The 27997-nt window shown below is 40.0% G+C and overlaps 1 protein-coding gene across 1 annotated transcript; it reads right to left on the minus strand.

The window, feature by feature from the left end:
* Positions 1 to 1223: 1223 nt before the first annotated feature.
* Positions 1224 to 27935, minus strand: mrrf (mitochondrial ribosome recycling factor). The gene is made up of 7 exons (XM_074689751.1): positions 27864 to 27935; positions 24646 to 24828; positions 24378 to 24530; positions 15790 to 15908; positions 7998 to 8089; positions 4059 to 4218; positions 1224 to 1944 (listed from the first exon to the last, which is right to left on the minus strand). The coding sequence occupies exons 2-7, from the start codon at positions 24824 to 24826 to the stop codon at positions 1867 to 1869; spliced, it is 783 nt and encodes a 260-aa protein (XP_074545852.1). The 5' UTR covers positions 24827 to 24828; positions 27864 to 27935; the 3' UTR covers positions 1224 to 1866.
* Positions 27936 to 27997: the final 62 nt, after the last annotated feature.

Raw genomic sequence — 27997 nt, forward strand, 5'->3', positions numbered from 1 at the left:
CAGTAATACATCTGTAAAAGCACACGCAGCCAATAAAAGGCCTGACTATTGACTCAAACATTTACTGAACCCATTCAGTGTTGTATATTTTTGTGAGGAAACGCCAAAGGACACAACAGAACTTACACTGGGACAAAGCTAAATCGCTCCCTCCTTCTTTCACACACACACACAGACACACACACTTGTGAGTGAAAAGGCGGTGCTTGTAGTAGTAGTAAACATTCAAAAGCAGCAGGGTAATTCACTTGATAAATGTCAACTGAAATGAAGCTATCAGCTGAAAGCAATTTCCTCGTGCTTGCCTGTGTTCTGCGCCAGAGACTGGGGAGATTTTCACCCCTCCATCGATCATGAAGCCTCTGTTTTAGGCCAAGGTACACAATGCCCTCAAATTGCTGACATATGGACCTCGAATCACCACAAAAACCTGCCATTTCCAGCCCGCCCCTCCTCTGTCCCGGCCCAGCCACTCCTCTGCTAAACTCTTGTTTATCCAATGAGTGCGCTCTGTTTGGGCCGTTACAGCAAACACAGGGCCAAGGCAAATGTAATAACACCATCATGTGTAGCGTGCAACTACCAGCTAACACTAAAGACAACAAAAAAACCACCTCTGGATCTGCAGCCTCACTATTCCTCAATTCATCTTCTTAATTTGTAAGAAGTCAGACAGCATTTTCGTAAACATAATTACAAGTTTGCAATGTTGCAAAAGTTCTGTAACCATCAAATGAGCGGGTGTCTGAAAGACCAAGTGTGTGGGCAAACTTTTCAAATGAAACCCGTCTGCCGTGTGGGCCGCCTGCGACCAGTAGCAGAGGAAGCAAAAACAAATCATGACAAAGATGAAGACAGCAACCGCATAATGGCACAGAAAGCCTCTCTCTGGTGTAAACAGAGGATGGATGAGGGCAGGGGCATGTGTGTGACGCTGGGTAAGTTCCCCAGTCAAACATGTTCTGGATGCTCTGTGAGCAACGCAGCTTCAAAAGAGCAGCTATTTAGAGACAAAGAGGGCCAAGTGTGCACCATTAAAGCCTCTTTTCCTGATGGACAATCGTAGACGGGGCCTAGAGGTCCGTACACAGGAAAAGTCCATTATCACTCAGAGTAATGGAGAGGGCACGGGGCGGGGGGGCTTCAAACTAAAAGTGCAGAAAAAGAAAAGAAAACAAGAGAAAGAATGATGACGCACATGCTACAAAGCATTTTTCCTTTAATGGAGTCCATCAATAACTTTTCTTTCCCGCGATAGAAGTCGTATTTTCAATCATAGACATGGAGCAGAAATTAAAGACCTTTTTCCTTTAAGTGCTTTTTTTTTTAAACAGACTTTGCATCAATGTGAAACAAATGTTTGGCAACACGCTAATGACATCCTGGGACTCTGGAACATATTCTTTTGCACTCTTGCCACCTAGACAAACCCGCAGCCAGTTTACACACAGACGGGAGCGCTTGTTTTATATAAACAGACAGCCCATGTGGCAAGAGGTTTGATTAGGAGGAGGCCCACAAATCCCATTAAAAGTCCATTTGTAGCGTGTTCTGTGTTTGTTTGAAGACAGGAAGAGTGAGGAGGGTGGAGAGGAGGCAGGCCGTCTGTTGTTGTTGTTGGTGTTGTTTGATGGTTAAAAACAGATAACAAGCAGCAGAAGACGGAAGATCTTCATCAGGGATGCCTGGTTTCTGCCCACACTGACCTCTGTGTGACGCATTAAGTCTGAGAAAACACCTTCTCCAGGTGATGGAGTCACTGTCCGTTATCAGCTCAGAGCGAATGATGCATTACTTCATGTTCGTCCATCTTTGACCTCCAAATATGAATACAGTGAAAATAAAAGCGGTGAGTTTTTCTACATCTCATCCTAACAGCTCTTTGATCTTGGCTGCCAGCTGTTTGTCGATGTCCGCGGTGATGTTGTCCGACATCTGCTGAATCTGTGAGGCACAGAGCAAAGACAAAAAGGATTTAGACGCTTTGTAGGGTTACGATCATCCTCCCTCATTCACAGAGGTGAAATGTAACAAGGCTACGGAGTCTACGGAGGAACTGAATCAGATCAAATCAGATCTGAATCAGATCAAAGTATTAATGGAAAGGTTTTATTTTGGAGGAAGCAGAATTAAAATATATCTTTGATGATAATTTACAATACAGTGTGACTTCTTGGATTTGTAAAAATGGAGCCATGATATAGTCAGCATACTGGAACAACAAGATTGTCTTTAAATCTTGAATATTCTTTGGTGCCCTCTGGTGAACCCTTTTCTTTAGTTCTTTCCACAAATGTTTAGTTGGATTTTAAGTCAGGTGATTGACTAGGCCATTCTAACAGATTGATTTTCTTTTTTTGAAACCATTTGAGAGTCAACTTTGCCGTGTGCTTTGGATCGTTGTCCTGCTGGAAGGTCCAGCCACGTCTCATCTTCATCATCCTGGTGGATGGCAGCAGATTCATATCAAGAATTTCCCCATACATGGCTCCATTCATTGCTCCGTCAGTTATATGAAGTTTGCCAACACCATGAGATGAGAAACAACCCCATGCCATGATGCTTCTACCTCCAAACTTCACTGTTGGTGTAGTGTTTTTTGGCTGATGTGCAGTGCCATTTCTCCTCCAAACATGGTCTGTAGTATGACAGCTGAAAAGTTCAATTTTGGTCTCATCTGACCAGAAAACATTCTCCCAGTATTCTACAGGCTTGTCAAGATGCTGTTTAGCAAACTTTAAACCAGCTTCAACATGCCTTTTCTTGAGGAATGGAGTCTTGCGGGCTGAGCGTCCATAGAGGCCATGGCGGTGGAGTGCATTGCCTATTGTTTTCTCTGTAACAATTGTACCTGCTGCCTCCAAGTCTTTCTGGAGCACTTTCAGGGTGGTCCTTGGCTGGTTGAGTACTCTTCTGACTATCTTTCTGACTCCCTGGTCAGAAATCTTCAAGGAGCTCCTGTGCGTGGCCTGTAGATGGTAAGGTGGTGCTTCTTCCACTTGTGAATAATGGCTCCAACGGTGCTGACTGGAATATTCAGGTGCTTTGATATAAGTCTGTAACCAGTTCCATTCTGATGCTGAGCAACAATCAGGTTGTGAATGTCTTCAGAGAGTTCTTTGCCTTTACCCATCATGAGGTGTGTTGTATTTAACTGCTTGGTGAAAAAACAACCTTGTTGGTTTGCACTGATTGGAAGTTCAAGTAACAATTACTGACAGATTTCAGGTGGTATGGTGCATTTCCTTGCCAAAGTATACAGCCTTTCCATGGTGTGTTCAATACTTTTTTCCTGTGTTATCGTACTTAATTCCACATGATCATTATTTATGGACTTGAATGTCATGATTTATATTCATGTAAGTGTTATTTGAGTTAATACCAATGTCTGGTAGAAATTTTGTTTGAATTGCAGCTTTGGAAATAAATGTAATGAGAAAAAAGTTGACGCGTTCAATATTTATTTTCCCCACTGTATATTCAAATTAGGCTCTGTTAATTACTCAACTTCTTCTTTGCTTGTGTCTATAAAAATAATTAAAGTCTGCATTAACCACTCTCCCTTTTTGTTTCTACAGAACCTAACTTGATGTTATTGTTGTTTTATCCTGTACAGTGTCCTTGGGTGTTTTGAAAGGCGCTTTTAAATAAAATATATTATTATTATGATTATTTTTATTATTATTATTATTATTATAAGTACCAGTAACTCATACCATTTGCTCACCTAAAGCTGAGTTCCACTCACCATTAATGGAGTAAAAATCAATAAACTAGCACCATGCATTGTGGGGCACAGTATTTCACTGAATACTAGGAATCTTTTCCTGAACCAGCAGGATATCCGGGTATTTTTGGCATACTGCAGATTTAACTCTTGTTCTCATATGACATTGTAGCCAAACCAGTACAAACTGCTGGTATTGGAGGCAGTTGGTTGACTCTCTGGCTCTGATGAAGGCCTGACAGGCTGAAAGCTTGGCACATTGAAGTGCAGATATCTTCCTTCAACACAGCTTTTTAGCCCAACACCTTCGCCTCCTCTTTCTGTTACCTACCTGCTTCTCTACTAGTCGTATCGTGTCCTCTGAGTGTGCTCCCTTTGCCTTTTTGGCCCGTGTGACGGCGTTTGATCTCACTTTCCTCAGGGACTCTTTAGCCTTGTTGCTAAACTGCTTTGCCACCTTGGTGAGGTTTTCTCGATGTTCCCGCGTCACTCTGCAGAGAAACAGGGAAAAGACAACAAAGTAAGACGGAATCTACCAGAAGAAAGTCAAAAAGGAGATGCTGCATGAAGATAGGTGACATTAGCTTAGCTTAGCTTAGCTTGACTGATGTCCTCTGAAGCAGCAGCTCCTCTTAAACCAGGACTGAATATTGTTCCAACAGACAGATGTGATCTGCACTTGATAAAATATGTTATGACCGGGCTAAACCCAGCATCAGGCTAATCAGAGAGACTTTTCAGAGATGGGGAGTTGGTGTGTAGTGCTCATGTGACACAGAAACACAAACTGTGCAGATGCAAAATGATTAAAAAAAAACTTGTCCTCACTTGTGCAAATGAGACTGTTAAGTACTCGTGGGCCCGAAGTCTAATCATTTCACTATCAGCCATCGAACAACAATCACTTCCCGAGATCTCAGACCAGAGCTGAAACATCCGTCATCCCAACAACTTTGCATTCACTTTGCATTTGTTAATCACTCACCAAATCCTACTTCCCATTTCACTCTGCCTTTTTGGGTCCTTAATTGGCTTTTTTGCGTTGTTTTTTGCCTTGGGGACTATTTGCAAACAATCCAAGTGCAGCGTCTATTTACCACAAACAATACGGCCTAATTACTGATTCCAGGGCCAATCAAGGAGCGCCTTCTCTTTGGAAATGCAAATGGAGGCTCGAAGCGTGCCGAGACTGATTGCAGGGGGAAAGCAGTCTGACTCTTGTCTCCCTCCTCTGCCAGACTAACACCTGCTGCTCCAAGCACACACACACACAAACACACACACGCACCGACATGCACGTGAACACATGCTGGCATTTACACACAGATACTTATATGCACGTGTGTATATGTAACAAAAAAAGCTAAATATACACATAGAGGGCGATAGTGAATGAGTGACGGATAGTCCTGAGTGTGTTTGACTTGGCAGAGACAAAGAGACGGGCTGAGAGAGGAATATACAGAATAAGAGGGAGAACGAGTGACCCAAACCTCACATCATCACATTGGGGGGTCTCTGTGCAGCTACAAATAAAAGCTCCATAAATCTGTCAGTTACAGCTCAAACTGGATTTATCCAACAGCAGAAACTCAAAACCATGAATGAAGCTCATTGTAAGGTAAAGCTTTGATATTTAACTGAATGTTTATGAATGTTTCATCAATTTACGTTTTAGTCCAAAAAAATGGTCAAATTGATCTCACAGGTTAGCTTAGCATCTAACCGGAGATACATGCTTTTAGGAACAGTGGCTGACTTCTCAGACGTTTCATGTGTTTACAGTCCAGTTGATTTCTTGGTTGATTTTATCTTATCCAGTAGCAGCTGTTCATCTGTTTCCAGTGGGTCTCAGTTTCACTGTAAACAGTAAGTTACACAGAGGCTCTACTCTAACTTCTTTCAGTGGCATGACTCTGAAAAAGAATCTAATTTTCAGTGTTTGATGAAATGATAACATCAAGATGCCACTTCATTCATTCATTTAATTCATCTCCTACAGCTTATCCTGTTCAAGGTTGCTGCTGCCTGGAATCGGTCCCAGCTGTCTTCAGGTGGGAGGTGGGAAACACCCTGGACTGGTCTCCAGCCAGCCAGCCACAGAGACACACAGAGACAGACAACCTCTCAGGTACACACTCACACTCGTGCTAGAGAACATGCAAACTCCACGCCCAAACCAGGATTTGAACTTGTGACCTTCATGCTGTGCAGCAGTACTACCCACTGCAGTTCTGATGCAGATTTAAAAAGTGAAAATGGTAAAAATGAACTTTTCATGCTTAATCAGGATTGTCCTTAAGTGGAACTGAAAACAACATTCAAAATAAATTTTTGCTGAATGGAGATCTACGGTGGCCAGTGGGTGTCAGACGAGTAAAAAATGATTTGTTATCCCACGGACAGAGAAAAGTTGTGAAAGTTAGTAAATGATTTTTTTTTAACTTCATCAATGATTAATAAAGCTTTGTAGGGGTCTCAGCTTGTGATATCCTTCATAGTACTTATATTTCTGTATTCACCCAAAAGATACATCATCTTATATTTACTTTTATGAACCAACAAAGATTCATCATAGCTAAAATTACAAAAGAAAACAACCATTTACGTACTTTCATAACTTTCCTGTGTCTGTTAAGATAACTGTCCTCTTAACTTCTGTTGTGTTGTGGTGTTTGCATTTGTGTTGTTGTTTTTGTTCAGATCGATTAGTTCTGATGCTTTCCAGGAAGTCAGATGACCCTAATGTAGACTGTTTTTATAAAACAGCATAGAGCAGAAAGATCACTTAATTCAATTTTTTTTTGAGCCACACAAGTTAATCAGCTGCACTTGGATGAATTTGTCTCCTCACAGAAAAAACAAACCATGGTAAGATGATAATCAATGGGAGCGGTTATTGTCATGGGCTGCATCCTGCCTGCTTTTACTCTCTCACAGACATGTATATTTCTCCTACATTTACCAAAGCACACTCATTTGTGATTAATAACTAATACTCTCACTACAAATCTACAGAATCAAGGGATCATGATAACTGGCACCTTAAAGTGATACTCCGGGATGGAACAAGTTGGGTCCTATCACAAGGTTTAGGGCAGAAATTACCCCTACAGCAGTGTTTTTGTGCAGCAGAAGCCCAGGGCGCTCGCACCAAACACCCCCTCCCTGCTCCTCTGCAGGTTTCCTCTGCACTTTACTTAACCAAAAAACACAAATAAACGGACTTCCACCGAAAAAATCTGATATCGATCTGCATTCACGCTTTATTTAGAGAATTTTCAGCGCGTTACTTTCACACTAAAACACCGCTAAATAGTTCTAGTTCTCATCGTGTCTCTTCGTCCTGGCAGACTACCTGTGTTTGATTATATCTGGCACGCTGTGCACATGGACTGATACACTAAGCAGCGAGCATCTCGTAGCCAGCTGTGGCTCTGCAGCGGAGGTAGCGCCGTTTTATGACCCGATGAGAACTAGAACCTTAGTTACCGGTGTTTTTGTGTGAAAGTAGCGCGCTGAAAATTCTCTAAATAAAGCGTGAATGCAGACTGATATCAGATTTTTTCTGTGGAAGTCCGTTTATTTGTGTTTTTTGGTTAAGTAAAGTGCAGAGGAAACCTGCAGAGGAGCAGGGAGGGGGTGTTTGGTGCGAGCGCTCTGGGCCTCTGCTGCACAACAACACTGCTGTAGGGGTAAATTCTGCCCTAAACCTTGTGATAGGACCCAACTTGTTCCATCCTTGAGTATCACTTTAAATCTCTGGTGCATAGAGGTCAGAGGGGACAGCTGAATAAAAGTCATTTTTTCTAAATGCAATGTTTTCTGTGGTGGAACTGGAAGATCCTGGTTTTTAACTCTGTGATGCATGTAATATGAAGCCTATGTCAAGATTTTTTCCTTAAGTGGTTTTAAAATATGTTGAAATATTTTGCAAAGCATAAAAAGAAATAATCATTCATGCAATAACCAAAAAAACATAATTTAAGTCATTTTTAGATGAAGTTTATACTTTTTATATGTTGAACTCAGGGACCTGTAGTCCAATGGAGTGGATATATCTATATCTGTATTTTTTTTTCATCCAATAAGGAGAATAAAAACACTGAAGAAAAAAATCTTTTATATTTCGTGTATCAGAGGGTTAAAAAAGGAAATAAAGATGAAATTGAAAGTGCTTGTAGCAGGAAAGTTTTACTATGCTTGAGGCTTTGTGTGTGTGCGTGTGTGTGCGTGTGTGTGTGTTTGTGTGTGTCAGCAATGCACTCACTTGGGAACTGGTACCTTGATGATGGTCCCGTCCACCTCAGGGTTAAGGTTCATACTACTCTCTCTCAGGGCACGGGTGGCAGCAGCTGTGGCCTAGGGGCACACACATATGCATACACAGACAGACAGACAGACAGACAGACAGACAGACACACACACACACACACAGACACACACACACACAGACATGTACACAGAATGTAAGAAACACACACTCACACACTAGCGTGAATGGAAAAGCAGCGCTACAACTGCAGGTAGTGGCCAAGCTCCAGCTGGCAACCATTAAGGTGATGTGGTGTGGATCTAATGTGTGTGTGTGTGTGTGTGTGTGTGTGTGTGTGTGTGTATATGAGTGTTTGGGTGGGGTGTGTGTGTGTGCCTGTGTGTGTGTGTCTGGAAGCCAGTGCGGTGTGGAAGTGCCTCGGGCCACTGTCAGCGCTTGGCCCTGTGGGAGAGGACTGAGAGGTTGCAGGGCAGGGCGTCGACCCGCGGTGACCTCACAGGGGAGTCTGCTTGTGTATGATGCATGGATACACACACAAACACACACACATGTGGTTAGTGTTTTTAGAAATGTTTGTTCTTTTCATCCCACATTTTCACCTTGACACTGAGGATGGTGTAAGTTTATTACGTAGAGGTGACGAGGCAACACACACACAGACTTTATCATATTCACTTTGCGGGGGTCTAATTCTGCAAAAAGCCTAAGAAAAACAAGAAGTTTTTTTTTTTTGCTGTTGTTGTTGAAAAGAGAAAACCCTCCAGCTTGATTCACATCTTCTTCTGTAATGAAGAAACAACTGTAAGGCTGTAAAACATCCCACTGCTGCAGCTGTCTATGGAGAAACAATGAATGCTTTCAACTATAGCAACAGTTAAAGAGGGGGTATTGTGTTTTTTCCCTTTGATACCCTGTAATAGCTTTACATGATTTACAGCTAGATTAAATCCTTGTTTTTCTTGCACTTGTGTTTTAGAAAACCCTTATTTCAGCCTTATTAGAGCCTGATTTGTAACAGCAACCCGAAATGTAATTAAAAAAAGTGATGAAACCCAAAAGGTCATAACGTAACAAAAGTGCTGAGCCTGAAATGTAATAAAAATGTAATAAATACTCCAATGTAACAAGCTATAACATATTACTCAGCATTTTGTTACATCTTGGCTCAGTTATTACATTTCAGGTTGGAACACTTTGTCTTAGCTGCTGTCTCTTTAAAGCCCCCCACTCCACAAACCCTCTTCTCTCTGATTGGCCAGACCCATGGAGGCCTGCTAGGGGAAGAGCTCCAGGCAGGCCTCCAACATGTCCAAGGCAATTTAAAAATCTTCACATGTTTAATATGAACACCCAGCATTGTTAATTTATATCCATGATTAAATTGTGTGAAAGCAGAATACCCCCTCTTTAAGTTTCAACTACAAGGTCTCTGAAAACCTAACAAAAACATAACAAAAAGCTAAAATTAAAGGTGGATGCATTCTACTCCATATATTACTTTTAGCTTCAATTACTGTATTTTATATAAATCATTGATTGACTTGAATAGGAGGTGACTTTCATCTCAGTTATGTTAAAGAGGGGGTGTTGTGCTTCACCTGTATTTAAAACATGCATTTAAAGTAACAATGCTAGATGTTTAGATAAGAGCAGATTTCAAACAGCTACATATTTATATTTTGAATAAATTCATGAACCTGTCTGTAGACTGATCCAAACACTCATTTCTAAAATAAATAATTTTATAATATTTATTCATTTTATTTATAAATGAATAAATAAAATGCACAGGATCTTCATAAAACTTGCTGAGGTGATGAGGTCATCACATAAGTATCTCCTGGCTTGTTAATGATGTGTTGCATCACAGGGTATGCCTCAAAACTCAAGGTCTGCCCAAAGCCATGTCTGCTACAGGCCTCTAGAGGGCTGGCCAATCAGAGTGAGTGAGGTTAGTGGAATGAGGAGTCTTAAAGAGACAGCAGCTAAAACAAAGTGTTTCATACAGAGGCTGATATAATGGTTTCCTTCAACACAAGTGTGAGAAAAAAAGGTATTTTCTTCGAGCTGTAAATCATGTAAAGCTACTACAGTGGTACCAGAGAGTGTGTATAAAAACTTCAAAAAAGCACAATACCCCCTCTTTAAGTTTCATCTTACCTTTCCCTCTATCAAACGTCAAAAGTTTGAAGTTGTAGAGAAGACTAAATTACCTTTAAAAAAAAAAAGGAGTGGAGATTTTGTGCACACCAACAGCAAAAGTGAATTTTCAAGTTTCTGTTCCAGGAGCTGCATTAACTAAAACTAAGAGAAAAGTGAGGATAGACTTTGTTATATTTGACAGACTAATTTGTCAAAGCTCTGACTAGATATGTAAACATGTGCAGAAACTTTCCGTCTCAGCTGTTCTCCTGGACGGCTTATTAAGAAAGTTGGACGATCCTGACTCATTTTGCAACAACACCATCTGTTGTGTTTTTGGGATGACGATAATCAGAGGGAAATGAAAACAAGAGCATCATGTGTTGCTGAAGGGAAACAAGCGATCCAGTGTCAACGGTCGGAGACGCAGCTGTTTCTGGAAATGCTGAGTTATGTCTCTTTAAACGTAAAACCTTCGATGAATTCAGGTGTCATCCTTTGAAATTAAAATTTGTAATTGCTTGGAGGCAGATAAGGAAATATTCTCACATGTGGAGGATAGAATTTGGTTTGTCATATCGAACACAATCCTTTAGTCCAGGAGAAACACTGAGTTACAGTCAGACAGTTTATGCAAATTAGGGAGATGAAGCAAAATCCTTTGAATTAGAAAAAGAGCCACACACCTCTTTCCTTCAACATTCTCTGCAACCCGATGATAATTCCTTCAGCTGAGCTTTACCAAGTCTGCTAATGTCCAATGTGGGGGGAAAAAAATAACATTTCCTTTTTGTAACCTCTCTACTCTTTCCTGACAGCTCCTTCTGGCCTTTTCCGCCGCAGGAAAAATGTGGCAGTGAGATTAAAGGAATTTATTTGTGCGTATTAAATGAATTCATGAGCTTTCTTCCCTTTTGTTAAAGTCATCCGGTGCACAGGCCTCTGGTTGCTCCCTTTGAGTGTGGGGTGATAGATTCAGCGAATACCTATGTTTGATTGTTCTCAGCATCAAATTCATCACCATTCCTCCTCTCTGACGACCGCACCGGTGGTTAAAGAAAAAAACAAGGTGGAATTTCTCTCCAAAAAAAGCAGCGCGGGATCTGGTTAATATGTTGGAGAGGAAGAGAAATTACACCAAAGTCTGACATCAAACGCTGGATGGTTCGGTTCAAAGAGAGGAGGAAATGTGTGTGCGTGTGTAAGCAGCTGAGTCCTGGAGAAAACACTTGACAAACAAAGTGGTGGGATGCTTTAACATGCACACACACACATTAAACGGCTTTGTGATCTAAGCCCTGGTCCCACTCTTCCTTCTGCTCTTAATGAATGAATGGAAAACAATGGCAGGGCCTCAGGAGCGCCTCGTAATGGATAGGCGTCATTATAAGCCTATTAGCTCTGGGTACTGACGACTCACCTCTGTGTGGGTAACACAGGGCATGACAGGGTAGAGGTTGAGTGTGTGTGTGTCCGTCAGGGTGTGTGTGTGTGTGTGTGTGTGTGTGGTCCGTGGTTGGAGATTCTGGGAAGGAAACAGACTCACTGAAAGATCATCCAGCTGGATTCAGGTGAACAGCTGGATCTGAAGATTTGAGGTGCTGATAAAAATGTTGATTTACACGCCGTGTTAAGAAATCACCACAAAGGAGAACAAAGAAGGGAATCCAAACAAATCGGCTCCAAACAGATGACAGGGAGGAAAACAGCAGGTGGTGGGTTAAAAAACTGTTTTGCTGCAACATACGGGCAGCTCTCCACAAATAAGCTGCTCAGAAAAACTGTTTCTGGGTACGGCTGTGTCAGCAGGGCTTTGGTAATCCTCTGACTCCAACAACATCAACAAGTGAAAATTGTCACTTTTCCCTTGGACATCTAAGCATCTAACAGAAACATTGGCACAATTATTTTTTTTTTCCACCAAAAACTGTGTTTCTTCCTGGTTAAGTCTTTATTTCCACTCACAACCTTCACTGAGCTGTAAAACTGAACACTCACTGAAATAACACCAAGAGTCCATCTGTCTGTGGTAAAACTTATACTATTTATTTCTTGCTTTAGCTTTAGGCTGTCTATAGTAAACCCTCTGCAACTCTCATGGTTTTACTGGGCTAAAGTTTGTTGTGATTTTAGGCTATAAGACTGCAAACTGTAGCTGCGACCTCCTCGAATTTCTTCAATATTTCTGTTGAAGTAGCGACTTCCTGGTAAGTATGACTTTTGTTTTCACAGCAAACAGGAATAATGTCAGAAAATGTCATGATGAAAATTAAATTAAATTAGGTGATCTAAATGAAAATTCTGAACTCTAGCCAATCATTTGTGCTACGATAGCCAATCAGGATGACCCTGCAGTGACCAAACCAACAGGTGGATCTTCATACTACAAACTGACTGTATCTGTGTGCAGCTTCCCTGAACTCAGTGACACTTCCTGTTCTGCACTGAGGATTAAAAAATCTGGGTTTAAAAGTATAAGGAGGTCGGATTATCTGGTAAAAAGTGAAAATAAGGGATGCACCGATATCCGATATTGATATTGCCGTTATGTCCTATAACTGATATTTACTGATGTCAATATTGATAAAAAAACAAAACAAAAACAAAAACAATCTGAGACGATGTGTCGAGGTAGTTCAGAAAGAAAGAGCAACGCAATCATGAGAAAAGATGACCATGGAGAGGATCAAAGGATGGAGTGCCAGAGATGAACGCAATCAAAAAAAGTATGTCTTGTCTGTTTTTTGGATCAAAAACAGGAAGAGAGACATAAAAGAAGAGAGTCCACTCTTCTTAGGTAGTTTTGGTGTTAATGTAGTCATAGAAAACAAAAATGGCCAGGAGCTAATGAGTTAATATTGGCCCACTTTTACTCATCGGCTGATACTGATATGTTAAAAAAATGACCAATATCAGCTGATTCGATATTGATACCAATATATCGTGCATCCCTAGTGAAAATGTGTCTTTCAATTTTTTGCTTAGCTGTCAGCAAATTAGCACTGCTCCCATTAGCACAACCAGTTTCACTCATATCAACTGTTTCCTCCACACTCACAGTTACAAAAACTGTTAGGTTACAATTCACAAAAACATTCTGGGTAAAACCTGCAAGCTGTAGCTCTGATGAACAGCTGGGGGGAGGGGCTAAAGCGCAAAGAAAAATAGGAACCAAAATTGAGGTAGGGAGTAAAAAAGAGTGACAAGTAATGCACAAAAAGAAAGTGTGTCCAGGAGAGGAGCTCATAAGTTAAACTCAGAATGCTTTTGTGAAGTGTAACGGTGAGTAAACGTGCAAGTCACTTACAGCCTTGGTGCTCAGATCAACTGTGTGCATAATTAATGAAAGACACACTGTTTGTTCACATGGGTAACCAGTGTGCAATGCTGAATAAGAGAAATACTATATACTGTAACACCGCCATGGTGTTCAAAAATGTCATACCTATCGATATAGGGATAATGTGCTGATTCACATTAAATCAAAAGGTTCCATGTTTAGGTCCCTAAATGCATCCTTGTTACTGTGAGGGACTGGAAGAGTAGGTGATTTTCCATGCTGGACATAAACACAGCATTGTTATGTTACATACTGAAGAAAAAAATGATAAATTGAAAATATATATATATTTTATTATTAAACAAATGTATAGCTATTACCACATGAACACAAAAAAGGACCGAAATTTGGTACCGTTGAGTCCAGGTACCGATTGCCAGGTACTGGGCATCGGTACCGTATCGTTTCAAATGTTAAAGGAACCCATCCCTTTATAGATATCTGTTTAGCCAGCTCACACTAATAAGACAGGAAGCTGCTGCTGTAACATCTGTGAAACGTCACAAATCCTCAGCTGTAAACTGTAAATTGCTTTAATTAGGAGTGTTTGATTGTTTGGACCATTGGCAAGTGTTCATGTTCCCAGAATGCATTTTTTATAACAATATCATACTGTTATACCTAAGTACAATGCATTCCTGATGGGACACTGCTGAAATTTAAGTCTTGCAATGTGTGCTTACTCATCTAAAAAACATGTGCTTACACTGCAAAAAACTAAAATCTTATCAAGTGTTTTTGTCTTATTTTGGGAAAAATAGTCTTGTTTAACTTGATATAAGCCACATTCCACTGATCAGTCCAGAAAAATGTCTTTAAGTTATTTAAAGACAAAACTAAGGTCTGAGTTGCTTGTAACAACTGCAACTCTTCCAGATCCACTGAAGGCTGACAGGAACATCAAAAACCAAAAACACACAAAGACAAAAAAAGATAGTTTTTACATAAAAAATAAACATGTTCACAGCCTGGAGCAAAATCAGTTTTAGCCTGACTCACTTGTTATCAAGCTATCAAACTTAGGAGTTGTGTCAATAAAAAGGCTGAAAATCAGCTTTTTCAGCATGGCCTCTGTCAACAAAGGGCTTCAAATCTCTGCATCATAAACAGATGTGTGATGTCATAGAGATTACGTCCATTACTGTACAGTCTGTTTGTGAGGTATTTGCAAACAAAAGGGGTTTTTATAAGTACTTTCTCATTCAACTTGTACATGCACAGGTCAGGACTGTAGTTTTTGTGAGTCAGATGGAATTAAAGGGACTTCAAAAAAATCTGCCAATGGAACAAGAAAAATTTGATCAAAAATTTGCTTGAAACTAGAATAATGTCTAAATACAAGTAACTTTCTCTTGTTCTATTTGTTGATTTTTTTATTTTACTTGTTACAAGCAATTCAGACCTCATTTTTGTTGTTAAATAACTTGAAATTAGACATTTTTCTGAACTGATCACGTGAATGTGGCTCATATTAAGTCTAAAAAGACACTTCCTGCTGAAAATAAGACAAAATCACTTGACAACACTTCAGTTTTTTCCAGTGTACAGGGGGCGAAACAAGTCCTGAACTGAATATGAATTGTTTTATACAAAATGTTTCAAATGAGAGCACATTTATTTGAGTATTTAACAAGCATTTTACCACATGACTGTATGAAAAGCACTACTAAGCTGTAAATCTGTTCAATATCTAATAATTCAGTCAGACTATCTGATTGTATTCTATCCTGTTAAACGCTGAAAATAAGCACATTAAGTTTTCCAGACCACCAGAGTCCAACCACTAATAAAGTCAGTTCCCCCATGGACAACATTTCTCTCTGCAGCTCTGATTAGCACCGTGCTGGATCATCTAAGAGGCAGCACAGGGAGAGAAAAAGCAGCAAAAAAAGAAAAATAATCCATTCCTTCCTAACCTGGGGGTAAAATGAGGTAATTTCCTCTTCTGTGACAGCTCACACGCAGACATCACCACATCTCAGAGTGTGCACACACAGAGTTCATGTTGCTATCTTTCAGCCCAGAACAAAGGGCTCAGCCAGTGATCAATCAATCTGCATCTGAGAGGAGCAGCTCCAGTTTCATGTACACAGAGATGTGGGCTCAGTGCTCTGCTCTGGCTCACTTTTCCCTCAGCGAGAACCATCGGTCTATCTGTCTGTGCAACGGATTATTTTTATAAAGCTCTCGGTTACTGTGTGCATGTCGGCTTTGGACAAGCGGATACCTGAAGGGTCTGTGTAAGCGCGCTCTTCCAGTTTGGGTCTGTGTGAGCTGATGCATGCACGTGTGTGATCGTCTTACCTCTGGGAAGCTGCTCATGTTGACCATAATGACCTGAGGCGATTTCATGGAGATCTGACCCAGCTGGTTGAGAGGAAACTTCCCGTCTTGAGTCGTCACCACAATGTGATCCAGAGCTCCTTTACAAACACAGAAACATGCAACTGTTTATTTTCTTATTGAGACGCATGCATATTTAATCTAAGACATCATCTTTCAGTACGATGCAGTCACACTGCTGCAAACACTGTTTCATCTAGAGGCATTTAGACTCGGTAGATATGATGTTAATGACATCATTGAGTTTGACTTATTTTCAAGTTGAATTTTGGGGATTTGGTTTTATCTTAAATGATCTTTTATGATACATTAAACGTTAATGTCAACTTTGTCACATTTCTTACTTGAACTTTCTGTTGCTGCTATTTTTTTACAGGGACGTACTGTATAACTGCACCCATCTTCTTTTTAGTGATAGACTCTCACGTTTGTTCAACAAGTCCAAGAAATTGTTGTCTTCAAGAAAAAGGTGGTTCTCAATGCTGAAGTTTGCTGGCCAGTGTAATGCTGTCAAAGGAACTTTTGGTCTAGATGCCGTAAATTCTCCCTAAAAATCCATCCTGACAATGGATGCTGAGAAATAGCATTTATGTTCTTCTTCTTATTTTAATTTCAAGATCACTTATAAAATCCTCATAGTGCTATTAAAAGCAAATAAAAGAATACAGAATACCCTCTGCACAGCACCTTCACCAGACAGAGGAGTGTGTTCAGTGGCAGACTGCTGTCACAGTCCTGCTCCACAGACACACTCAGGAACTCTTTTCTCTCCCGGCCTTACGTCTGTTCAACACCTCACGGTGATGGTCATGTGGTCATGGCAGGGGGGAAAGCACACAGTGACTCTTGGACTAAAATTTAACTTCCTTGTCTTATTTTCCATGTTGCACTTTCTTCTTTTTTCCCCACAACTTTTGAGCAGATTTTTTTTATCCTCAACAGATTTTTTCCTCAACTTTTTAAAGGTTTGTATTAATACTGACATACATTTTTTTTTTTCATTTTTATCCCTGCTTGGGTTCTGGATTTCCAAATCTATTTTAACTGATTAACAGGTGTGTGGGAGGAGGACATCAGTTCTTTTGGGTTCATTTGTAACGATATTCTTGATGTATAAATCTTGTAACCTACTACTTGATGCCTTATACTTCCCTTGGGATCAATAAAGTAGATACTTATTTATCTACACTGCAAAAAAATCTTATCAAGTGTGTTTTTCTTACTTTATAGAAAAAAAGTCTTATCTCAAGTCATTTAACGACAAAAAAGTGAAAAAAAATCTCCCAATGGTGTGAGAAAAAAGTTTCTTGTTTTAAGATCTTCTAATTTTCAGAAACTTGACAAGCGACATTTCTGTCTTTAGATATCTTGAATACAGAATCTCAGCACGCCTGAAGACACAGGTGTGTAGGAAGAGGGTGTTACCCAAAAAGTGTCCACAAAATCAAAGCAAGGTTCCCGCACACTGAATCGCTCTCATTCTAATTTTTATTAATGTAACGTTTCAGTCGGTGTGACCTTCATCAGACATATCAGACAAAATCCTTACCCCTGTATAGGGATGGGTACCTTTTGCATCTAAAATGATACAGTACCGATGTCCGGTACCTGGCAATCGGTACCGGTACTAAATGGTACCAATTTTCGGTACTTTTTTGTGTTTACGTGGTAAAAAATATCAATTCGTTTAAAAATAAAATCTAAAAAAAATTTTGATTTAACATATTTATTTTTCAATATATAACTTTTCAATGCTGTGTTTATGTCCAGCATGGAAGATAGCCTACTCTACCACTCCCCCACAGTCACAAGGATGCATTCAGGTACCTAAACATGGTACCTTTTGGTTTTACGTGAATTGATACCCGGTACTTTTGACAGAATTCGGTCGGTACCTGTTAAAGTTCCTAAGTACCCATCCCTACCCCTGTACATTATATACATCCCTGTTCGTGCAGCTGACCAATCCAAGGACTGTAGGAGTAAGCCTTTTTGATAAGTCTCACCTGTCATGGGCGATTACATTCTATTAACAGGTGCATCACAAAGATTTACATGATATGTAAAACATTTTTTGAAGTATTTTAAATAAATACATGCCAGTTAAATGTGGCTCATTTTAAGTATGATAAGAATGATTTTTTAATTAAAAATAAGACAAAAAATATCTATCTATCTATCTATCTATCTATCTATCTATCTATCTATCTATCTATCTATCTATCTATCTATCTATCTATCTATCTATCTATCTATCTATCTATCTATCTATCTATCTATCCATCCATCTATCTATGAAATGTGGTGCGCAGTGTGTTTTTCTTGGTTTGCAGCAAGTTCTCATGGAGCCTTATTTTGACAGAAAAAAACAGGCGATTCCTCACTGAGACGGTCAGATTTACAAACACACAGACAGATAGACAAATGTGCAGCAGAAGCCACAAGTTGTACGACTGAGTAAAGGGAAAAACTATCAGACTTTCCATGATCTATTGTCTCTCCTCTCTGTCAACACTTAAAGAAGTGAAGCTAATATTGCCAACATGAGTTGACTTCTGTCCACTCTTTCCCTCCATCCCTCCCTCCATCCATCCACCCATCGCTCCTCTCCTCCTCCTCCTCCTCCATCTGGCTAACCTCAGACGCAGTTGTTTCCTTCTTCCCCACCTCTGCCTTACATCACCCTCTCTTTGCTCACCCACAGGGGGGCTGCGCTGATGGTGGTGTGTGTGTGGAAAAGGGCGGGTGAAGAGGAGGTGAGCCAGTGGAGTCATTTTCTCGACGCATTCAATTTGTCTTATGATTTCAAGGGTTATAAAAAGACTTAGCAGACAGATATTAGATGCAGAAGAAGAAATTCTGGATACATGGTTGGTACAATGTGATAAATAAAGACTCAAAAATTGATTTTTGTGCAGCTCTGAGCCGTTCGTCCCACCATGTGTCTCACAGTGGCTCTGGATGAAGCTGTGTGTCATTGTTGTCCAGATCTGGAACCTTCTGTCTGTCTGTCTCTGTTACCTGCGCCTGGATAATGAGCACCTAAACATCTGCTGGTAGTTACAGAGGGGAAACAGACAGACAGACAGAAGGGCCGACATTTCTCTGATTACAAAGGTCGACGTTTGAGGGGGGGATGCTCGAAAACCGGTAGGACAGATAAGGGTGACTAATTGTTTTAAAAAAGTACACTAGACGTAAAAATATAAACTTTCACAGTGTATATTTTCTCTTAGTAGCATATTAAATGATTTGCAGGTCAGTTTAAATGATTAACATCAACCAGGTCACATCATTTCAAATTTAAAAGAGTTATATATGTCTTGGTATCAGAAATTATTCGACATTTGTGATTTTTTTTTCTTTCTGCTTCTGTTTTCTGATGTTGTCAGAGTCTGCTCTGTCTTTAAGTTTGGAAACAAATAAGATGTTTCATCGGTGTGACACAGGAAACAGCAGACAAAGCAATGATCACCTCTTACTACGACCGCCACTTTCTCATTTATATCTACCACACACACACACACACAAGATCCCTCTGTTGTGTGTTCACAACAGTACATACAGTCATATCCACACGTATGTAGTCATAATCGTAATGAGAGCCAGATGACGGGGCTCATGGAACAAACACACACACACACTCTCACACACACACATTTGGATAGCTGACGTAATTTCATTCCACCATCTCATCTCTCCTGTCAGCTCTAAGTCCTGCTGCCTCCCTGGATTACCGCGCAGCTGGACAGAAGGGAGGAGGATGGAGGGACAGGAGGAGAGATGGAGGGACCGAGGGAGAAATGACCACAGAAACAGAAAAAGGACAGGAGGAGAAAAAGAGAAGGATCTGGCTTTTTACTGTGGACAAAAGTTCAATAAGAGCAGGAAATACAGAAGTAGAGAATGAAGATTTGCCAGAATATGCTTGGAAAAAAAAAAAAGAGTAATGTAAGTAATAGAAGGGTTAGAAGGAGGGGTGGGAGACAGAAAATGACTAAAACTGCTCAAATTGCTGAATGATGAGAGGAGAAACACAAAAAAGCTGAAGATGAAGCATTACGGGGAAATAAGAAAAGAAGAAGAATGTTGAACTTGGAAGAAATCTTTCAGACAAGCCGATAGAGAATGAAACTTAAACTTCTTTTTGTAGTTAACTTTCAGAATGCTGCAGATTAAAAATCAGAGGTTGTCTTTCATCTGAGGGGTAAAGAAAAGTTTAAAGTTTCCTCTTTGGGGAGCCTCCAGTACACACCACACCTCTGACTCTGCTGAGCCCAGCTCCACTCTGTTAGAACCCAGAGGCACCGGGTCATGACCTGGATGTAGTTGGGGAAACAGAGGTCAACCTGGGGTCAAGGTAGGGTTACACCCGGGCTCAATCTAGACCCTGAAAGCAATTTGTGAGCAAGCATCAAACACCAGAGGTCAAACCTGAAGCCTATACAGAAGTTTTAAAAACTGCAATTTTTCAAGATCCACTCAAGACTGGCAGGAACATCACAAACCACAAACACACAAAGACAAAAAAGATGTTTTTACATCAAAAACTTAACATGTTTACAGCCTAAAACAAAACCAGTTTTTGCTTGACTCAATTATCACTGAGCTGTAAAAAATAAGGAGTTTTGACCATAGAAAGGCATGGTTGATATAACTGACAGCTGTCTACAGAGAGTCTGAAGACCCGCCTCTTCACCTCATCCAAACTGGACTGAAGTTAGGTTGAGAACAGCTTTTTCAGTATGGCCTCTGTTGACAAAGGGCTTCAAAATTCTGCATCAGAAACAGATGTGTGATGTCACAGAGACTACATCTATCACTGTGGAGGTCTGTTTGTGAGGTATCTGCAAACAAAATGTGTTTTTCTAAGTACTCTCTCATTCAACTTGGACATGCACAAGTCATGAGTGTAGTTTTTGTATTTGTGTGTCAAACTGCAAAGTGGAATTTAACCATAAGGTAGCCATATTCGAGACCCCAGGACTCGATAATGTCGCTTCATATGAGCCAATACCAAAGGAAAAAAAAGATGCTTTAAAGCTGTTTTGAGTCATTCAAACATCCGTCTTACTCTGGGCAGTTTGCAGTAATTAGGGATGTGATTCTGCTGGATTTTATCTGGAAATCCAGATTTTTGATCTAAAGAGGTGACCTTTGTGAATAATGGATATCAACAAAACCACATTTAATAAGAAAAGAGGTTACAAGCTGTGAGCATATCACAATATCTACAATATCAAATGTGTGGACATAACTTTTTCATTAAAAATAAAGGCACTTTATGACACTTAATGAGTTTTTACACCATAGATTGATGCTATTGAAATGATTTTGATATCAGTTTTACTTTCGAAAACCAAAAGTAAAGCCAAGAAAACAGAACAGTCATACTACATTTCTGCGTGTCTTTATAAAAAACAAAGGCTGTTAATAACTTTGATACAATCAAGAACTTCAAACAGGAACTTAAATTTGTTTACTCTAAAATGTCAACCTGTATTATGAGATAAGATAAAAGATAATTATATAAGAATTATTTTGTCGCAGCACATAACAAGTGAGAAGTAAGAGCAGTACTCTGAGATACAGTACACAAAGTATGACTCACTTAAGCTAATTTAACATTGACAATAATAGAGTAAAAATAAAATGAAGTGGGACAATTTGTGGCAAACTAAATAAGTTAATACATAAACAATAGGTAAGCGTAATGAACCAGAGCAGACTATACAGATATAAACATATTAACGACACATAAGGTCAAATAGACCGGAGCAGAATGTACAGATTAACATATCAACAGTAGCATCACTAAGAAATATATCTAAAAAAAAAGAATAAATATGAATATAGTTGCGGTTAATTTCTTACGGATTCTAAGCCCCTCCCCGTTGGCCATTGCTGCCTTTTGCAGCAGCTCTCTCTTCTTTGTCCATTTCTTGTAATTTTTTCCTCTCTTTTTTGTAATCTTTGTATTTGGAGTGCATCATTCCTTTGTATGACTCATTTGTTGGTCATGGACACCAAAGTTTTTGTGTCTTCAGTGATATTTTTACTACTTTTTCTCCTGTGTTTGTCTGGAGATCCTACATGTAACCGTGGCTGCATTGTTTACATGTGAACTCAGCTGTTAGCAGCCTGTAGCATGTAGGGCTGCAACTAACGACTATTTTTAGTGTCGACTAATCTATCAATTATTTTTTCGATTAGTCGATTAATCATGATTATTTTGAGTTTCAACCTAATTTGGCCTTTAAAAGGTGCAGACCTTTATAATTCAACCTGTGTTTTGCATTTTTACTGCATTTACCCAGAGTTAGGTTCTCACCTCTGATTGGTCAGCCCTGTGTCACGTTTGTTTGTTTGTCTTTATTTCATTCATGATGACGTGAAAAAATATAAGTACTAGGCTATACAAAAAATAAATAGGCTAAATCTCAAACTGAATGAAGCAGGTAACAGGGAAATTAAGTTGTTGTACGCAGTGTTGGACAGACCGCTCATTAGTGACTTTGGGCTCGTTTTCTAATGTTTATTTGCTCATTGGGGCTTGCTTTGCTCTCTGTGTGATCCCGTCTGAATCTCTCCCAGCTCTCCATAACAACGCGTTAAGTTTCGTTTCTCTACATGCGCTACTTCCACTTCGCTCATGCACACTCCGCCCCTCCTCCTCCACGCTGAGTGTTACCGCTGCAGTGTGAGCTTGAGAGTGATAAATTTCCTCTCTTTTCTAAAGTTAGGGGAGTTTTGACACTAGTTTGTCGCTTAGATCCTGAAAAATTGTCTGTAACAGAGAATGAAGGAGACTCTCTAGATCACGTTATCAGACGCTAAACTCCGAGAACTGTCAGGCTCCGTCAGAGCCTCCAACAGCGCACAGCGCTCTCTGGAATTGGAGATTTTTCCTCATCAATATTCCTCACGTATGAACTTAGTGATCTTTTCCCATAAAAAGTATCCAATAACACAGCACCTCATTGTGTGAACTGAAGTTACAAATGAGTATTACCCCCTGGTATTTGATTTCACCATACGACAACAACAATAAAAACAATAATACGACGCGTCGACTATTAAAATTTGCGTCGATTAATTTTTTTCGTCGACGTAGTCGATTATGTCGACTAATCGTTGCAGCCCTAGTAGCATGTCAATGCTAACTGGTGTAAGGCCTGATGTTTCCCACAAGGTGAGAAGGAGGTGAGGACGACGTGCTGGTTCTCAGGTGTGAGCTAAGAAGTGATGACATGGACCTGTCCTTCCATCCATTGTTATTGGGAAAGTAAGATCTATCTCCAATAAGATGGAAAAGCTAGCAGTGCTAACCCAGCAACAGAGCGAATACCAGAGGGCAGAGTAGCATCATGCTATTCATGGCTAACAGAGCTAACATCAGACACCAACGCCACATTGGAAGAACTTCACCTGCTGTGAGCAGACAGGATCCAGGAGACAGAGACTGAACAGACTGCTGAAGAAGCTCAGTCCTGGACCCTGTGGAGGTGGAGGCTGGCTGAACTGGACAATGATGAACAAGCTGTCATCATCTATTTTCTTATGGAGCTTTTTGTACTTTCTATACACTTTATTACTTTTGTTTACTTGATTGCTGCTGTGACTTCAATTTTGTTGTACTTGTTACAATGACAATAAAATTCTATTCTGTTCTATTCTATTCTATTCTATTCTAATATGAATAGGGATGCCATCACTTTCCTTAATGCAGCCTGGATTGGGTTTATTTGCAACACCGTCTCTCCAGCCTGGTGTAAGAGATTTCTGTCTGGATTCTTTCTGTGTCTCTTTTTCTCTTCAACAAAGAAATTCAAGATTCTGTTACAACAACAGAAGTTCAGGTTTTCGTGGGTAAGACTGTGCTGCCTGACAGTACGTAAAACAGAAAATTCATGTCCTGATTTTGAAGTCAATATCATTTTTTTTCCTTTCTGGTGCGTGCACTAGAGACAACTCCAGCTGAGGTGTAAAAAACTTTACACTGAGTAAACATTGGTCATGTTTGTTTGCAGCCTTGGGCTGTTGAAATGATTTTCTGCTAAAATGTTGCTGAGACAGAGGTTTGTAAATATTTTAGAATGATTTGGGCAGACACGCAGTGCAAATTTTAAGTGGTTGGAGGACGAAGCTGGGTGTTACAAAAAAAAAGTCGCAGAGGTTTAATCTGGCTGCACCAACCAGCTACAGTTACCAATAATGTCCAGTTTAACTAAAAGAGAATTCAAAGGTAAAATTCCAGATAGGCTCTGAAGATGCTCTTTTTGGGCATAAGAAAACCAATCAGGAAAAGTGTGTTTACCAAAAGACTCTGCCATAATCTATTAAGATTGAAAATGTTTCCATGGTGCAGTTTCATTTCATGGTTTGAGCAACATGTTCACTGTGTCCCCTTTTAAATTAATTTTTTTTGAGGTGACAAATATTTTAAACTTGTGGCTTAAAGTTTCCTTTTTTTACTGATAACACTTGAGTTTTCAACCCAAAGGTGTAAAGTCTGACAGCTAGAGAGTCACCAGAGATGAGTTAAATACCTGGTGATGTCCGGATGCTGAGGTTTCGCGTGAAGTCATCTTTGAGCGCGCTGAGAACAGCCATCATGTCCTTCTCCACTTCATCCAGACTGATGATGTCTTCCACCAGAGCTGAATTAATACTCACCTTAGCTGGCTGGCCCTTTGCTTTGGCTTAGATGACAAAGAGAAGAGACAGAGAGGAAAGAGTGAAGCCCGATGTATAAGATTAATATTAATTATTGCTGCAGAGGTTGCACTCCTTGTCTCTGCCATCTCCTCTTCTCACCTTTCGCCTTCTTCGTGGCGTACAGTCTGGAGCATGCAGCAGGTGGGTAGCAGGGGGTGCACGGGCTCAGAGGTAGTCCAGTGGCTCTGACTCTGGAGGGGAACACAAGGGGAAAGCGGACCTGTCGCACCAGAGTGTGACACAGCAGAGGTCGCAGCACGCTGAGCTGATTCAAAGCCATGACTGTCGAGACAAACAACAGGAAGAGATCGTTAATGAAATGTTGAGTTTTAAAGGAAAAGATAGTTACAGAATCACAAACTGTTCTCTGTGTAAAAAGGAAGTAATAACACTTATCAGCCAGTAGGAGGTGGGCCTACATCTCATTCCAGGTATTACGGCATCAGAGCATCTTGTTAATGCCACAAAAGCATACAGCCAATAAATAGAGCTAAGCCATGTCGCAACACTGAACAATATTTTCCTGTGAAGTTACACCAACTACACCAGTTTTTTCTCCCATATGAGCCCACACCACACTGCAGACCAAAACAAAGTCCACACTCTCCCACACACGTTTGTTTGGGAATTTCTGAAAAGGGGAACCTCCCTTTGAAAAAAAACTACACAACAATATGAAACCAACCGCTCCCTTTCTATTGACTGACAACCTCCCACCTTGAAGCAGAGCTCCACAGTGTGAACCGTGTCAGTGAACCTCATCGGGCACACACAAGCACAGACAAACTGTGAGGTTTGCAAACCCACGGACTCAAACACACGCGAATGCCGGTCTTTCACAGTCAGTGGTTGTGAACAGCTCTCAGTGTACTTTAGCATGACTGACATGCTCTGATGTGTGTGATGTGCATTTCTCACAGTTACCTGTGAGGGGACACAAACCATACAGCGTGTCAAGAGACAGCTTTGCATAAAAAGATAAAAATTAAATGCACTTTCTACTATATTTTGATCTATTGCACACAATTATTTTTCCAAAAATGACACCTTTCAGAGAGTTTGTTTGAATAACATGTCAAAACTTATCATGAATAATCCATCACATCTATTTTTATTTCTGATTTTATTATTCTCATTGGTTGCTACACACTGTCACGACTCCATGCCAGGTGATAATCAACACTGTCCATGCTCTTAACCAAAATCCTCACATGTTTCAAAGGCTATATTTTGGCTACACACTGCACCACCACCTACCGTACTAACCCACAACATTCATCCACGGCTGGCAGGTTTCCTGACAAGCTGATACGATACAGTGCACTGTGGCAGAGCAGGCACGCTCAGATGTGGGATGCTGACGGATCTCTTTACAGTGGAAGCCAAGCAGAAAAAGTGAAGCACAGGTGTTCAGTAGGATACTGTAGCCTCACATCCTGTGGATTTCACACACACTGGAGCAGCTGAAGACACACCTCCTCTCCTTCAAAAACCAGCTGGTGAGCCCGCATGATCTCTCTGCACATTTACAGTTTGAGCAGAAATAATACAGCTCTGTATCTGATCATCTCCTGCCTGTTCGAGAAAGGAGTTCAAACTAGATCTACAACCAAGTTTGAATTCATATCTTCTCCAACTTTTCAGGTGTATTTTGATGAAATAAGTGGTATCTAATCTAAGCAGCTCTTGACTTCCTTTCGCCTCAGGTGAAACTGCTTTCATTGTCCAGCTCCAAAACAAAAAACAAAACAAAAACAAAAGTGGGGTTGATTCAGGTAAACTGGGACAGCTTAAGGAGACAGCCCAGTGTTTCCGCTTTTGAAGACAAAATCAAAAGTAGTTAATGCAGAGACTTCACTTTGGAGGAAACTGACCCAAAATCACATGAAATTAACGGTGACCAAACTCAAGCTGGAAGATGCCCTCAAAAACATGTAGTAGGGGCAAATTGTATACACTTTGCCTTGATTTTAATATAAGAGCATACATTTTGAATGAAAAATATATTGTAAATAAAAACAATACATAAATATAAATGATTTTAGGAGCAAAAAAAATGAGATGAAACAAAAATGAGATATAAAGTACATACTGTAAAGGTTTTTAAATATTTCTTAGAAAAAAATTAACTGTAAACTAATTTCTCATTTTTGTCATGTTTTCCTTTATGGTTTGTTCAAATTAGGGATGGGTACCTTTCACATCTGAAACGATACGGTACCAATGCCCGGTACATGGCAATGGGTACCTGTAACAGTACTAATTTTCAGTACTTTTGTGTGTTTATGTAGTAAAAAATATTTGTTTACAGATAAAATTTTAATTCTTTTCAATTTAACATTTTTATTATTCATTATATAACCTTGCAATGCTGTTTTCATGTCCAGCATGGAAAATCACCTATTCTTCCACTCTCTCACAGCCACAAAGATGCATTTAGGTACCTGAACACGGTACCTTTTGATTTTACATGAATTGGTACCCGGTACTTTTGACAAAATTTGGTCGGTACCTTTAAAAGTGCCTAACTCAGTACCCATCCCTCGTTCAAATTAACCCTCATAACATTTCTATATGACTGGACTTTTTAGATGTATTTAGCTATTTAATGCAGAGAATGCTGCAAAACCAAAACAGGGTTTCAGTGCAAAGTGTGTAACCGGTGATGAAGCAACAATAATTGTTGTTGGAGCATGTTTTATGTCTTGAAATTCAGTGGAGTTACAAAAACTGTCCCACTATACCTGAATGTACCCTATTAAAAGGGGGGAAAAAAAGTATGAGGAGCTTTTACTGATGATCACTTCCGATATTTTGCTTTAGCTCACACAAGGGGTAAATCAAAGTAATATGTCAATTTTATATTTGCACTCAAAATAACACCATTCACTCACTGTTCAATTAGCAAGATATTGCTTGTGTAGAAACCTGGCTTGACTTTCACTTTAAAACACCAATTAAAGACAAATACTTTTTAATTATAAGGTTTGATTATTCTTTTATTGCCTATACTTTTGTCATGAAAATTCAGCCGGCGCAATCTGGTTAATCAGGGCTGCATATTCAAAATAAAAACTCTAGCAAACGGGGAATTTGTGTGACGCTGTATTATTCAGCTTGTAGTAACTCAGTGTAAGAGCAGATATGTGAAGGTCGGTATGAGAGCACATAAACAAGCACTTCTTCGCCCTCTCCTGTCCATAAAAAGCCACCATTTACGTGACTAGATAGAGGCTCAATGATAGTACCGACGAAAACAGCAGCTACAGTTTATAGAAACGGTCACACGGGGTATTAATCAACATAATTACACTTACTCTGGAGTTGTCAGTCTTCACAAAAGCATGTTAGCTAGGAAAAGCCACAGTCTGCTACATCAACATTAAGCGCCCATAAGACTAGCCAGCTGTGTGCTTGAAATCTTTTAGAGGGCATACCAAATGGGCGGGGT

This window comes from Halichoeres trimaculatus, unplaced genomic scaffold (genome assembly GCF_033239565.1).
Source record: "Halichoeres trimaculatus isolate MK-OKI-2021-1 unplaced genomic scaffold, fHalTri1.1 fHalTri1_scaffold_16, whole genome shotgun sequence".
In the NCBI taxonomy this organism is placed as follows: domain Eukaryota; kingdom Metazoa; phylum Chordata; class Actinopteri; order Labriformes; family Labridae; genus Halichoeres; species Halichoeres trimaculatus.

Coding starts and splice junctions, on each gene's coding strand:
- mrrf (XM_074689751.1), bottom strand. CDS start 24,826: ATGGCTTTGAATCAGCTCAGCGTGCTGCGACCTCTGCTGTGTCACACT. Junction 15,909..24,377: donor CAGCATCCGGACATCACCAG/GTATTTAACTCA, acceptor GTGTTTGTAAAG/GAGCTCTGGATCACATTGTG. Junction 4,219..7,997: donor ATCAAGGTACCAGTTCCCAA/GTGAGTGCATTG, acceptor GTTTCTCTGCAG/AGTGACGCGGGAACATCGAG.